Source organism: Oncorhynchus tshawytscha, linkage group LG22 (assembly GCF_018296145.1).
Source record: "Oncorhynchus tshawytscha isolate Ot180627B linkage group LG22, Otsh_v2.0, whole genome shotgun sequence".
In the NCBI taxonomy this organism is placed as follows: Eukaryota; Metazoa; Chordata; class Actinopteri; order Salmoniformes; family Salmonidae; genus Oncorhynchus; species Oncorhynchus tshawytscha.
In genome coordinates this window covers 24758860-24773558 of record NC_056450.1, presented here as the reverse complement: position 1 = coordinate 24773558, position 14699 = coordinate 24758860, and the positions used below count along the sequence as shown (strand labels likewise).

Below are 14699 nucleotides of genomic sequence, written 5' to 3'. Positions count from 1 at the left end.
CCATCAGTGGTTAACATACATTTGAAGCACTCCGGGTTATGTCTGGTGTATTATCACAGGTATCAGTCAGGTATTTCTAGGATATCAAATACCTTTACTGTCAGTAATCTTTCAGAGACGAAGTGCCTTCCAGTTTCCTTGTTTCATCAGAGGTGCGGTTTACACTGGAAGTCTTTAGATTAGTCATAGTAACAAAACGGCTCAAGATTCCCAGCACCAGCTCATTAAAACGCAATACTTTGTCTTAAATTTGTGGACATTGTTTACAAAAAAATATTTAACCACAGCAATGAAAAGTCCTACAATACCATTTCAGCAGAGGGACTTCTTGAAAGTTCAGTAAAACAGAGCAGAGTTTACACCTCTGAGGACTAAACTGTATTCTATACCGCTGTTCAGACGAATCCCTTTGAGTCAAGTGTTCTTCAATCCTAGTCCTGGAGATATACGATTCATAATTTCACAAAACTAATAGAGGGAAACCAGGTTCAATTTACCAAACCACAACTTTATTTCCATCTCAGGTATAAATTGTACAAACAATAGTAGATTAAACCAGCAAACTTTCAGAACCCCCTTCGACCAGCAGCTTACATCGTCAATTCCTGTGAATATAAGAATACAATGTGTTGATACATGTACAAACTAAGCCCTGTCATAGTTAAGTGCCAATCTCTTCTCAGGGCAGAAAGGTTGGCTTCAGTAGACTCAGAAGAACAAAAGTCACTGTATCAATCATCACTGAAGAGAAAGGATCTCCAGCTAGTAGATCCTACGGTAACTGACAGATCACAACTCAAATCTACAAATATTTGAATTGAAGGGACCCTGTGCTGGATAATACTGTCTGGTGACAAGGGAATTGTGTGGTAAAATATACTTACCATAATAGCATTGACAATATCATTGTTGTTGTTTTTAAGGGCGCGTACAGCCTTCGCTCGCGACACGTTGGCTTGTGACATCACGAGTTCAATGTCCTTCACCTCAACCCCCGTCTCGTCAACCTATGCATCGAGACAAAGCATTAGTATCAGACAGTTTAACTCACACTGCAATTCACTGATATCAAGGGGAATGTTTTTTTTGGGATTGGACCCACAATAACCCCATTACACAAGGGAGACTACTACAAACTAGAAGCTAATTAATGGAGGCAAACAGAGTTATACCGTCTAAAATGGACAAAAAGTATGGTACCTGGTTTCTGATAATGTATAAACTAAAACCCATCATAGTTTACAGCAGTCTGGTTTCTGATCATGTATAAAACTAAGCCCCATCATAGTTTCAATTGCTCTTCTCAGGACAGAAAGGTTGGCTTCAGTAGACTCAGAAGAACGAAAGTCACTGTATCAATCATCACTGAAGAGAAATGACCTGCTGATGATTCTATGTTAACAGTTTCACCCCTCTCAAGGCCCTCACCTCTTCCTCTTCGCTCTCCTCTTGTACAGTGGGAGTCTGTGTGTTTTCCTGGACGTTCGACACGGCTTCTCCCTGTACCTTGAACTTCTCTGCCGCGGCAAGCTGGGCTTGTTGTGAAAGATCCTCGATCTGAGACACAAAGGGAGAGAAACAGACCGTGACATCAGCGCTGTAACCTTTGGAAAGAAGCCCAACACCTTAGTTGAATGGACATTATATGGCACATTTGACTGATACCATTAAGAATGTCATTCTGGTTCTGAAAGAGCAGTTTAGATGAGATGGAATAACACTAACATGACATTTAAAAGGGACCAGAAAACAAAATTCAAACCGTATCCATCTTACCTTAGCCTCACCAAAGACAATGTACGTGTCTGATGCAGGGCTCTTGTAGACGTCTGGTTTGGTGATAACGAAAAGGATATTTTTAGACTTGCGAATGGTAACCCTGGTAACCCCCGTCACCTGCCTGAGACCCAGCTTAGACATTGCCTGGAGAGAAGCAAAGAAACATGGGTCATGCTCTATTTTGAGTGGAAATGAACACTAGCTCCAACAATGGACAGTTATAGATGGCATAGTAATTTAAATAATTCAATGTATACTTTTAAGACTGGAATGCCTTATGAAAACAAGTCTAGATCGTTTCAAATGAGTTACCTTTCGTGCCTTCTTTTCACTACGGCTCTGTTTGGCTTTGCTAACGGGTTCTTCATCTATTTCTGCAGCAGCTGCAAGCTGTGGAGGAAAATATATAAATCCTCCTTTAATGACAGGGAAGATGTAGATTTTTAGAGAACGAGATCAAAAATTCAACCCATATGTAAGAATATGGTGTGCGTGGTAAAAATAAAGCATATTAAAATATCCCTTTGGCCTTTTCTCTTCTCAGAACAGGAAGGATAGCTTCAGTAGAATCAGAAGAACGAAAGTCACTGAATCAATCATCACTGAAGAGTCCAGGATTTATTCTAATCATGTCGGGAGTGAAATATAATGGTTTACTATCACACCCATACACCGTAGAAGCAACGTGCTAAATTAATCTGTTCTGTGGCCTACCAGACCTCTGCCTGAATAGTCTTATCTGGGCACTTGGTCGCTCTCAGGTGGTCTTACCTGAGCTTGCTGTGTCTGTGCAGAGTCGTGTTCCTCCAGATCTGGTACAGACTCATCACTGTCTGATTCAGTGCCAGACCCTGTAAGCCACCCCCAGAGAAACAAGCATTATTCATGTGGTCACTGGCACTGGCCTGAGCTGCAGAAAACCAGTTCTTCTACAGTAGCCTTTGTAAGAGAATTGCAATTGCATAGGTATTTAACAGAGCAAAGTCTATGAGGCACAACAGAGACTAATAAAAATCGAGATGTTGAATGAGCGCAACATTGGTTGGTGGTAGGTGAATCTAACCTATTCATTTGTGGCAGTGAAACAGAATAAAAATGGGTATATGTGGATGAGGTTAACAAAAACATCAGTGTAGAAATTAACAGACCTGCTTAGAAATGTGAAAGTATCTGGAGTAATAAAATCTTGCACACCCTTTGCATATGGATTTGAAAAGTAATCTCCCAACTTGACAAATCTGTATCACAATGACATAGAACTGCCACCCCCCTTGCCATTCCCCTCAAAAGTACTTTTATAGGCTGACAGAAATAGAGCTCCTTCAGAAAGTATTCACACCCCTTGACTTGCCAACATTTTGTTAGACAGAATTTAAAAGGGGATTAAATTGATTTTATCGAAGGCTTAATACACCATTTCAAAACGAGGTCTGAAACATCTTAAATAGTCAAGCCTTTTGTTATGGCAAGCCTAAATAAGTTCAGGAGTAAAAACGTGCTTAACAAGCCATATAATAAGTTGCATGGACTGTGTGCAATAGTGTTTAACACAAATTTCGAATGACTACCTCATCCCTGTATCCCATACATACAATTGTATGGTCCCCCAGTCAGGTAGCGAATTTCAAATACAGAGTCAACCCCAAAAACCAGGGAGGTATTCCAATGCCTAGCAAAGGGGCAACTAAAAAAATTATAATTTAAAAGCAGACACTAAATATCCCATTGAGCAAGGTGAAGTCATTAATAATTATCAATACACCCAGTTACCACAAAGATAGACATTCTTCCTAACGCAGTTGCCAGAGAGGAAGGAAACCACCCAGGGATTTCACCATGAGGCCAATGTTGACTTTCAAACAGTTAGAGTTTAATGGTTTACAGGAGAAAACTGAGGATGGATCAATATTGTAGTTACTCCACAATACTAACCTAATTGACAGACTGAAAAGGAAGCCTGTACAGAATTTTTTAAATATTCCAAAACAAACATCCTGTTTGCAACAAGGCACTAAAGTAATACCGCAAAAAACAATGAATGTTTTGTCCGGAATAGTGTTATGCTTGGGGTAAATACAATACAACGCATTAATGAGTACCACTCCATATTTTCAAGCCTAGTGGTGGCTGCATCATGTTATGGGTATGCTTGTAATCGTTAAGGACTGTGGAGTTTCAGGATTTAAAAAAAGAACGAGCTAAGCAGACAAAATCCTAGAGGAAAACCTGGTTCAGTCTGCATTCCACCAGACATTTGGAGATTTCAACTTTCAGCAGGAAAATAACCTAAACCTCAAGGCCAAATGTTCAAGTGGCAGAGGTAGTTTTTCCTTAAATCTACTTGATTTTCTAGCAATGCTCAAGAACCAATTTCACAGAGCTTGAAGACTTTTGAAAAGAATAAATGGGCATATGTTAAACAGGTGTGGAAAGCTCTTAGAGACTTACCCAGATACAGCTGTGGGTCTAAGGTGCTTACTCGTGAATACTTATGTAAATGAGATCTGCATTTAATTTAATAGATTTGCAAAAAAAATAACGTTTTCACTTTGACATTAGTGTGAAGATGGGTGCAAAAGTGTATTTTAAAATCCATTTTGAAGTTAGGCTGTAACAAAATGTGGAATAAGTCCAGGGGTATGAATACTTTGAAGGCACTGTAATAGGGCTCCTCATTTCACTATAATTGAGAGCCCCCCCCAGAAAAAAACAGTATATAAAAGCAGGGCATTTACATAATTTGAAACTTATCTTGTTGGGAGGAAAAACACTGGAATGTCTTGTTTGAAAGTACAGTAAAAATGTACCCCAAATCATAAAAATGGCACTCAAATGGGAGCCCCGATTTCTCCAATCAATAGCTCCAATAATTACAAGTGATCTTTGAAACAGGCCAGTTCAGAGGTTACATTTGAGGAAAAGCTAATACAGACTACTACAATCTCTACTTTCTTTAGCTTAAACCTTAAAAAGGGAAAAGAGACTTGAACAGGCCACAGAAATCAACACTGGTGGGCAAACAGAGGGGACACAGACAAACAAAATAAGGAGAAATACCCTTGTCATTCTTGATCACAGGCTCCGGTTTGGTAGAGGGTTTAGCAGGGGTGGGGGCAGGGTTTGAAACAGGTGCTGGTACAACGGCTACTTCAACAGGCTTAGGGGGAGCTGGGGAAGCTACAACAGGCTCGATGGGAACAGGCTTAAGGGGAGCTGGTGCAGCTACCACGGCTGCATAGGAAGCAGGCTTAAGGGGAGCTGGTCCAGCTACAATGGGAGTGGCCTTGACGGAAGCTGGTGCAGCTACAACGGGCTCAACAAGAGCTGGCTTAGCGGGTGCTGGTACAATGGGCTCAACGGTAGCAGCTACAACCGGAGAGGCCTCAATAGGAGTTGGAGCAACTACAACGGGAACGGTCTTGACGGAAGCTGGTGCAACTATAACTGGCTCAACGGGAGCTGGCGAAGCTACAACCGGAGAGGCCTTGACGGAAGCTAGTGCAGCTACAACTGGAGCAGGCTTAAGGGGAGCTGGTGTAGCCACAACGGGCTGAACTGGAACTGGCTTAGGGGGCGCTATTGTAGCCACAACGGGCTTAACAGGAGCCGGCGCAGCTACAATTGGAGCAGACTTAGGGGGCGATGTTGAAGCCACAACGGGCTTAACAGGAGCTGGCGCAGGTACAATTGGAGCAGGCTTAGGGGGAGCTGGTGTAGCAACAATGGGCTTAACTGGAACTGGCTTAGGGGGAGCTGGTGCAGCTACAACTGGAGCATGCTTAAGGGGAACTGGTGTAGCAACAATGGACTTAACAGGAGCCGGAGCAGCTACAATTGGAGCAGGCTTAGGGATAGCTGGTGTAGCAACAATGGGCTTAACTGGAACTGGCTTAGGGGGCGCTGTTGTAGCCACAACGGGCTTAACAGGAGCCGGAGCAGCTACAATTGGAGCAGGCTTAGGGGTAGCTGGTGTAGCAACAATGGGCTTAACTGGAACTGGCTTAGGGGGAGCTGGTGCAGCTACAACTGGAGCAGGCTTAAGGGGAACTGGTGTAGCAACAATGGGCTTAACTGGACCTGGCTTAGGGGGAGCTGGTGCAGCTACAACTGGAGCAGGCTTAAGGGGAACTGGTGTAGCAACAATGGGCTTAACAGGAGCCGGAGCAGCTACAATTGGAGCAGGCTTAGGGGTAGCTGGTGTAGCAACAATGGGCTTAAAAGGAGCTGACGCCGCTACAACGGGCTCAACAGGAGCTGGCTTAGGGGGAGCTGGAGAAGCAACTGGGGCAGGCTTAGGAGTCCCTACTACTGTAGGGGGTGAGAAGACAGGCATATTTACTGGCTCCTCTGGTGGAATTAGAGGGGGAAGGTCATCGTCATCCTCCAGGGCAGGTGCTGCATTGATCTCTTTCACCTCAGCTTTGAGCAGACGCTCTGGCTTGGCCATGGGCATTTCAGAGGCAGCTCTAGGGGGGCTAGAGGCAATAGTGGCAGCAAATGACACAGGGGCTGGTGCAGCAGGCGTTGAGGTCACTTTGAAGGACACAGGGGACGCCACAGGTTTGGGAGAGGCAGGATCTGGAGCAACAGTTACTGGCATGGCCACTACTGGTGCAGGAGCAGCTTTAGGCTCCATAGGAAGAGGTTTGGCCTCTGTGGGGGCAGGAGCCTCTGCTGGGGCTGGCAGGTCAGCAGCAGGCTTAAAATACTCTTTTTTAGCCTTTCTTTGTTTGCCAACCTTCACAACCTTGGGTGCGGCACGACTGCCCTGGCTGGGAGTTCCAGAAGCCCCAGGTGAGTTAGCTAGGGGGGAATGGGGTGTGGAGGAGGTAGGAGAAGCAGAGGAGGCAGACATAGAAGAGCGTTTTCTTCTGCCAGGGACAGCCTTTGGGGCAGAGCCACCCTTGGCCTCTTTGCCTTTGGGCTTGGCAGGGCCAGAAGCAGTCTGAGGTTTTTGGGAAGAGGCCAGACTTGCAGGGGCAGAGGGTGCAGCTGAATGAAACAAATTTGTTTTTAAAAAAAGTTTTTACATTTGGAAGACAAGGATGTCAAAGCCTGAACCATGCGGGTTAAAAGATCGGAACACAGGAGGCAATGTTCCCTCAGAAATCCAGGGTTAGGAAAATAAACACCACACCAAACTTCTTTCCGAAATGGAAGGATTTGTTGCAGGGCAGCACACTCAATTTCAAGTATTCAGGCAAAACACACACACACGTCACATTTTCTAGAACATTACTCTACATTCAGAACCAGAGAATCAAATTGAGGACCCACTCAGTGCAGAGGAAAGACAAAGTGTGGCAAACGCATTCGCAAAGTATGGCACGATTTATACCAAAATGAGTTTGTGACCGGTCAAATTCAAAGGCACTTTAGAGATTATAAACAATGCTATGCAGAACAAATAACACTAAGAACATTTGACCTAAACCCTAGGTAGAATGACGAATTGTGGTTTACAGAGTTTCAAAGTTAAGCTATACCAGTGCTCCCAAACATTTTCACTCATGCCCCCCTTCGTCATAGCGAACCCCATAGGTTTGGGAATCACTATAGTATAGATACAAATAAAATCAGCATTTCTTTGAAACATTTAACCAATTCGCTATGTTTAATACTACCATTCATTTTTTTTAAAGCAATCAACAGCAGATGTGAGGATGATTAAAAGATAGAGGATTAAAAATGGTGTACCACAATGAACAAAAAGCCTTAAACTGGAACTACAACTCCCACAAATGGATACAAACACCTTCATTGGAAACAAATATCAGTGTTGAAAACACACTGCAGTTAAAGCACATGAACACAGTTGGCTTGATGCATTCTTCCTGGACAAACACCAATCAGCGCCGAGAGAGAAAATAGAGCAACAGAAACAGAACAGTCAACATTGACAACAGGAGGAAAAAGTTGCTGGAAATCAACTCTTTACATGAAGTGCTTAAATGGACTGGCCTGTTTCAAGGTGAAACAATGAGTTTAAAACAGTGACGCAAAAGATAGCGAGCCATCGAGATAACAAGCCTTAAAATAAAATCTTGACATTCTTAATTCTCTCAACATTAGCCCTTTTCATCAAGCATATTGAAATACAAAAAGATAAATTGGGGAAAACATACCATTTACAAGGCAAATCTAGGCCCAGTGGGTGCAAAAGTTATCAAGTATATAAGAAACAAAAGATCTGGAAGGGGGAGGTGCTGTAAGAAAGTAAAAGCAGCTTTTACTTTACACACAAAATGACCCACCTGACAGGTGCCGGGTGGAGATGGTCGGGCCTGCACGATTTGACGTCACCTTTGGCTGGTCGGCCTCAGAGAAGGCCGCAAATGCTTCTTTCTCAACGAGAGTTGTGTTTAGTGTGGCAGTGTCTATGGTCAAATCAGTAGGCAGAGATTTCGGTTCTTTGGCCCCAAGGTTCGAGCTGGCCACTTCAGTGCATGGTACTGCATCTTCAGGAGCTGGCTTCAAACTCACAGTCTTCACATCTTCAACGATTGTCTCAACTGCAGGCTCAGGGGTGAATTCTGGAGTTCCACGTGCCATCCCATCAACAGTGTCTACGATTGGCGCGTCAACAGCATCATCTATGGGCTCTTCAGCAGCAGGCACAGGTTCTTTGACCACTTCAATGGGTTCTTCAGCTTCAGCCATAGGTACCTCAGCCACAGTCTCTTGACTAGTTGCCACGGTAGCCTCTGTAACTTCAGCTGAATCTTGAATTATTATATTTTCAGTTGCTTGGGTGACCAGCTCTTCTGCAGCAGCTTCTAGGTCTTTAACAGTTGGTTCTTCATTTGAGGCATCAGGTTCGTCGGAAAGAGCCGTTGGTTCCTGAACATGCGTTTCTTCTGCGGCAGATGCAGCTGCCTCAACTGGTGAGACAGATTCTTGGATCACTGCTTCCTCTGTGACACCAGGCACTTCAGTTTGCGCAGTGGCTTCAGGTGTTGCTTTTACACCATTAAGTTGTCCACTAGCCGCCTCTCCAGAAGCCATGTCTGACACTGAATGGGATTTAATTTCTGGAAGAAAAGTGGAGCCTTCTGGAGGCACAGGACTCTCCAAAGGGGCATTGGTCACGTCGGGCACAGACATCCCAAGGGGAGCAGAGGAACTCAACACCCCTGGAGCTGATAGGAAGGAAAGGAGGAGGAGCGGAAGGAGCAGCAGGGGATAGTCACAGCGATAGCGTGTTTTTTTAAAAGCATATGATCAAAATGATTGAACACCTTGTTTAAGAAAATCTAGCTACACTAATAGTACTCCCCTATACGAGAGACTAAAACACAAGGTAGGGTCCTGTGTGACAAAATATTAAGAGGAAACAATTGAATAAGAGTACATTTTTTAGCAATGGGTTTGTGATCTACATCTACCAATTCAGTTGAACCAAGGTGTTTGTGGGGTTGTTCAAAGATGCAGACATGAGCTTTCCATTTGTTATAACTGAACCTAAAATGGGTGAATGTGTATACCAACAAAACCAAACTTGTGCCCATGTCCCAGTTACCATGCAGTGCCCAAATGCACAAGATTGTACTTGGAAACACCTTGAGACCGAAAGTGTGAGGAAACCCTCTGAAGACAGAGTAGCATTCAATAGACCTACAAACCGTAATGACAACATTTCAGAGTGAAGTGTCTTGCGACAGAGACAATCATGCACACTGGAATACTAGAAAACTTTTGAATTAGTAAATCCCGATTTACTAAGTTCCTATTCTGTTATATATAATGAGGCAATTTAATAACCTTACCCGAAAAACCTTCAAATAACTACAACTGAAAAGCACATTTTTTCACCCATTTCATGCAACAAACCAATTCCCCAATAGGATTTTCAACACTTTTCTGAAACACCGACTTCCATGCAGAACAAAAAAAATACCGCTCTTCCAACAGTCTTAACATTAATTCCTAAAGCCTTCACGTGTGGTCTTCAGCTAAAAACAGTTATCACTAGTATGTGGGCTCTCTCCATAAATCCTTCACGGTAGTTTCTCAGCAACTTGATTAAACAAGCACCTGTGGTACTGAACACCCGTCTTCTCCAATCAATATCAGTAGTCTTCACTTGTTTAGCACATGCATCTTCTTTGGCTGCCATCATGACCAATGGACTTCAAAAGCAATTTGTGGTCTTAATCAGCGCCACCCCATAGTCTCTTTGAGGAAACATGGACTTTCATCTGCTTATAACGCTTCTAGTACAGGGCTTGGTAGTGAGGAAATCCATAAAAGTTTCACCAATTATAATCACTAGCATATTGACATCTTCGCCATACTAATCAGAATTTAGTTTGTTACAGCACGAAAATGCTTTAAGAAAACCACAATACTAACTCCTTTCTAGTCAAAACCAAATGTTTCTCAAATGACTTGAAAATAAAAAGCCATAAGCTACTTCACAGAAGCAGCGTACCTTTGACATCAACATTTAGTCAAATCAATGCCGTAACAGGCCTGCACTTGTTAGGGCATCAGTACATTACCATAGTAGAGGTTAGCCGATTAATTAAGGCCGATCGTTGCACCAATGCACCTAACCATAAACATCAATACCTTACTTAAAATCAATACACAAGTATATTTTTTTGTAAAAAAAAAAACCTGGCTCGTTGCGAACTGTGAAGAATATTTCTTCCTCACAAAGACCGTAAGTCATGTCAGAATTTTACATAATTATGACATAACATTGAAGGCTGTGCAATGTAACAGCAATATTTAGGGTTGCCACTCCTTCCATAAAATACGGAAAAGTTCCGTAGTCACTGAAAGAATAAACACCGTTTTCAAAATTTGAACATACTGACCTAAAGCTCACATCTGTGTTTATTATAATTAAGTATGATAGTGCAGTCTGACTGATTGGTGGTAGGCAGCAGCAGGCTTGTAAGCATTCATTCAAACAGCACTTTCCTGCGTTTGCCAGCAGCTTTCCGCAATGCTTGAAGCACAGCGCTGTTTATCACTTCAAGCCTATCAACTCCCGAGATTAGGCTGGAAATACTATAGTGCCTATAAGAACACCCAATAGTCAAAGGTATATGGAAATACAAATGGTAGAGAGAGAAATAGTCCTATAATTCCAATAACTACAACCTAAAACTTATTAACTGGGAATATTGAAGACTCATGTTAAAAGGAACCACTAGCTTTCATACGTTCTCATGTTGAGCAAGGAACTTAAACGGGAGTTTTTTTTTTTTTTTTTTTTTTTTTTTTTAACAATGGCACATACTGCACTTTTACATTCTTCTCCAACTGCGTTTTTGCATTATTTAAACCAAATTGAACATTTTCCATGATTTATTTGAGACTAAATCGATTTTATTTATGTATTAAGTTAAAATAAACATGTTCATTCAGTCTAGTTGTAATTATTACAAATAAATAAATATAAAAATAAATAAATATGTATGTAAATAGGCCGATTAATCAGTATCGTTTTTTTTGGTCCTCCAATATATCGGTATTGTCGTTGAAAAAAAATCATAATCGGTCGACCTCTATACTATAGCACTATCATTACCGTCAATTCGAAGTAAAAGCTGGAATTTCAGATAAAATAAACAGAAAATAGCATTAAGCAATGGACACTTAACATGGTCAATGAGAATGTAGTGTGAATAAAAAATAAATAAAGCTGCTATAAAAAATTATATTTTATGTGGACTGGAATTTCCCAGAACGATTAGTAATTCCTACAACTGTAACGTTATGAGTCAGTGCCACCCCTTTATACCAAAGGTTGCTATTAGTTTGACCACGTAATTAATTCCTGTTTCTTTAAAATGTTCCATACACAAGACAACTACATAAATACCCATGCATTGGGAAGTTTCTCACAACCCAGTTGTCAGTGCAGTAACATTCAACAGGCAGTTGTGAGTGAGTTTGAGTAAATAAGGGGTCCTGGATAACCCATTTCGACTGCAGTGAATTTCAGGACACAACAACCAAATTGGTAACACACAGTTATTCCCACATTAATGCAAAGTGAGGCAATGACCGGCCTTGTCAAACATAATTCTAGAGGGCTACTCACTTCCCAGTATAAAAACAAGGTTTCTAGTCTGGAAGTTGTGGATAGAGACCGAGTAGATAGAGACAGGGTATGGTTTATATGATCCATCAGCTGCTCAGCCCACCCATCCCCTTAAAATAAACCCGACACCACACCTCCCCATTTATGCTGAGAATGTTTGTAAAGCAGGACTCAACAGGAGACCCAGAGTTCCAAGTCAACGCCACCAACAGATGTTAGTGTCATTCAACAGCAGTGTCACCTGCTTGATTATTTCAGTGTCAACTGACGAGTGTTACCTTTCCCAAAAGGAGTTAAACCAATATAGAGCTCTGAAATAAAAGCCACCACTCCACTCCCAATGGGGGAATATGACTTCTACTGCAGTGTTTGAGTTCCAGGACCCCATTAGTCCTGTAGTTTAGCATCTTAACATGCATGTGTGATATAATAATGCAATACGAACCAGTCTCAACTTGCGGCTGTTGCATCTCCTGCTCAGTGACTGGGACCGTCTCTGTGGCTTCGCCAGGCATGCTTGTGTCTGAAAGGAGAAATCAAGTAATGATCACCAGGAACAACTCACATTTAAATCAAGCGAGGATTGAATAAAACACAGCCAACTTACTAATTATTTTTTACATGGCTCACTGACTAGGCGAATGCAGAGCGCTGATGGCTTCAGTGTACTGTAGTAGGAACTGGATTCAACGTGTCTGTGTTCAAATATCAATCATTCCCAGCTAGATCTCATTTATACTAAGTACAAGCTACTGTACTTGTGTAACATTTTAATCACTTTACAACTGATACTGTCAAATGTAACGTTATGCAACTTACTGACTGAGGGGTAACTGGCTAATGGATAGTAGCTAACGTTAGCCATTTTAAATTATAACTCAAGTGATGTGCGTGTTTCACGTGTTGCTACATAGCTAGCGTTAGCCACCAGCCTAGTTAGCACACAAACAAGCCACTTTAAAATGATTAGTTAACTAGTTAATGTTAAACTGTAAATCAGGATACAAAATGGCCACTGAACGGAAACGCTGTTTAATATAACATATCAGCAATAATAAACACTCGTATCAACTTTTACACTCTACAAAGAAAACAAAAAAGTTAGCAAGCTAACGTTAAACTCACTTTCTGGCGAACAAGCTTCACTTGAAGCTAACGTTAGCTAGCTGGCTGTGCACGGTCACAAAAAGCCGACAAACAATTTTACGTGTTCATACACGGACAACGTTTACTAAACACTTCACAAACATACCACAATTGGTAACATTTAAAATTCGTCCTGTGTTATGAACTAGTTAGCCTGTTCCAGATAAGGAATGTGAGCAGTCGTGTTCCCCCATTTTGTATCAGAGATCGACTACATAACAGTGAATGTGTACATACAATGATATAGATTAATATCCACATAAAGTGTATGACAAATTTATCATGTATTGTCGGAACCCTGTTTAAAAAAAATTCAAATACAATAAACGGTTAGATTAAACTAGATTAGCGAGAGACTCACCGAGTCAGGATTCTATATCCAAGATGGTTGTGAGAGAGAATTTCTGACCTCTGTCTCGCGGTGTTATCACATTTTGCACTAGCTTCTTCTTCCGGGTTGTTCCGGTGTTTCCAAGTGGTGTTTACACAATTTTTTCCATAACATCTATGGCGTATCCTTTCAGAGGTTTTTCAGGTGAAGTTACAGCTCTACATTTTCAACCGTCATATTTGAAATCTGCAAAGTTGACATTATATGGTGGGACATTTTAACATTTGACATTCTGGCAGGCACTGTTATTTTTGTGTGTGACTTGATCGTGTCTGTTTAAATCTTTCAGCACTGGTCAGCTTCTTTGTCTGGGCCTCATTAACACGATAAATGAACACTGCAGTGCAAATCATTAGCAACTTCAGTGACATCAGGATGGCCATGCAGTTATGGGTGAACAGGGAGTAGAGGAGGGGGCTGAGCAAGCACCCTTGTGGGGCCCTTGTGTTAGAGGATCAGCGTAGTGGAGGTGTTGTTGTCTACTTTTACCACCTGGGGACGGCCCGTCAGGAAGTGCATGACCCAGTCTGACAGGACACCCCCAGGTGTTGTGCCATCAAGTTTGCAGATGACACAACAGTTATAGGCTTGTTTACCAAAAAAGACCAGACAAAGCGAGCACGCCCCCACCCACATCGACGGGGCCGCAGTGGAGAAGGTGAAAAGCTTAAAATTCCTCAGTGTACACATCACTGGAATCTGAAATGGTCCACCCACACAGACAGTGTGGTGAAGAAGGCCCAACAGCGCCTCTTCAAGAAGAAATTTGGCTTGGCCCCTAAGTTCCTCACAGACTTTTACAGATGCACCATTGAGAGCATCCGGTCGGGCTGTATCACCACCTGGTACAGCAACTGCACCGTCCACAACCACATGGCTATCCAGAGGGTGGTGTGGTCCGCCCAATGCATCACCGGGGGCACACTACTTGCCCTCCAGGACATCTACCGCACCTGGGGTCACAGGAATGCCAATAAGATCACCATGGACCTCATCTACCTGAGTTACGGCTTATCCCCCCCCCCCGCGCTATTATCCAGAAGGCGAGGTCAGTACAGGTGCATCAAAGCTGGGGCAGAGAGACTGAAAAATAGCTTCTTAACTCAAGGCCATCAGACTGTTAAATAGCCATCACTAGCAAGCCTCCAACCAGTATCCTGCCCTGACCTAAGTCACTGTCACTAGCTGGCTACCACTTGGTTACTCAGCCCTGCACCTTAGAGGCTGCTGCCCTATGTACATAGACATGGAGCACTGGTCACTTTAATAATGTTTACATACTGTTTGACCCTCCACATTTTGTTATGTTACAGCCATATTCTAAAA

The 14699-nt window shown here is 42.5% G+C and overlaps 1 protein-coding gene and 3 non-coding genes across 7 annotated transcripts; all 4 read right to left on the bottom strand.

Moving 5' to 3' along the window:
• Positions 1 to 487: 487 nt before the first annotated feature.
• On the bottom strand, positions 488 to 13455 carry LOC112222163 (nascent polypeptide-associated complex subunit alpha). 4 transcript variants are annotated; one of them, XM_024384817.2, is made up of 10 exons: positions 13344 to 13455; positions 12282 to 12359; positions 5932 to 6771; positions 4837 to 5850; positions 2551 to 2630; positions 2092 to 2169; positions 1777 to 1923; positions 1429 to 1557; positions 885 to 1007; positions 488 to 605 (listed from the first exon to the last, which is right to left on the bottom strand). In XM_024384817.2, the coding sequence occupies exons 2-10, from the start codon at positions 12349 to 12351 to the stop codon at positions 591 to 593; spliced, it is 2496 nt and encodes an 831-aa protein (XP_024240585.1). In that variant the 5' UTR covers positions 12352 to 12359; positions 13344 to 13455; the 3' UTR covers positions 488 to 590. The 4 variants fall into 4 exon arrangements, with proteins under 4 accessions (XP_024240585.1, XP_024240586.1, XP_024240584.1 ...); XM_024384818.2 differs by lacking the exons at positions 4837 to 5850; positions 5932 to 6771 and adding an exon at positions 8034 to 8918; XM_024384816.2 differs by having other exon boundaries at positions 4837 to 6771.
• On the bottom strand, positions 675 to 748 carry LOC112222451. The gene has a single exon (XR_002949149.1). It is a non-coding gene; the product is annotated as a small nucleolar RNA SNORD59 (small nucleolar RNA).
• Positions 1299 to 1372, bottom strand: LOC112222456. Its single transcript, XR_002949153.1, has one exon. It is a non-coding gene; the product is annotated as a small nucleolar RNA SNORD59 (small nucleolar RNA).
• On the bottom strand, positions 2315 to 2388 carry LOC112222452. Its single transcript, XR_002949150.1, has one exon. It is a non-coding gene; the product is annotated as a small nucleolar RNA SNORD59 (small nucleolar RNA).
• Positions 13456 to 14699: the final 1244 nt, after the last annotated feature.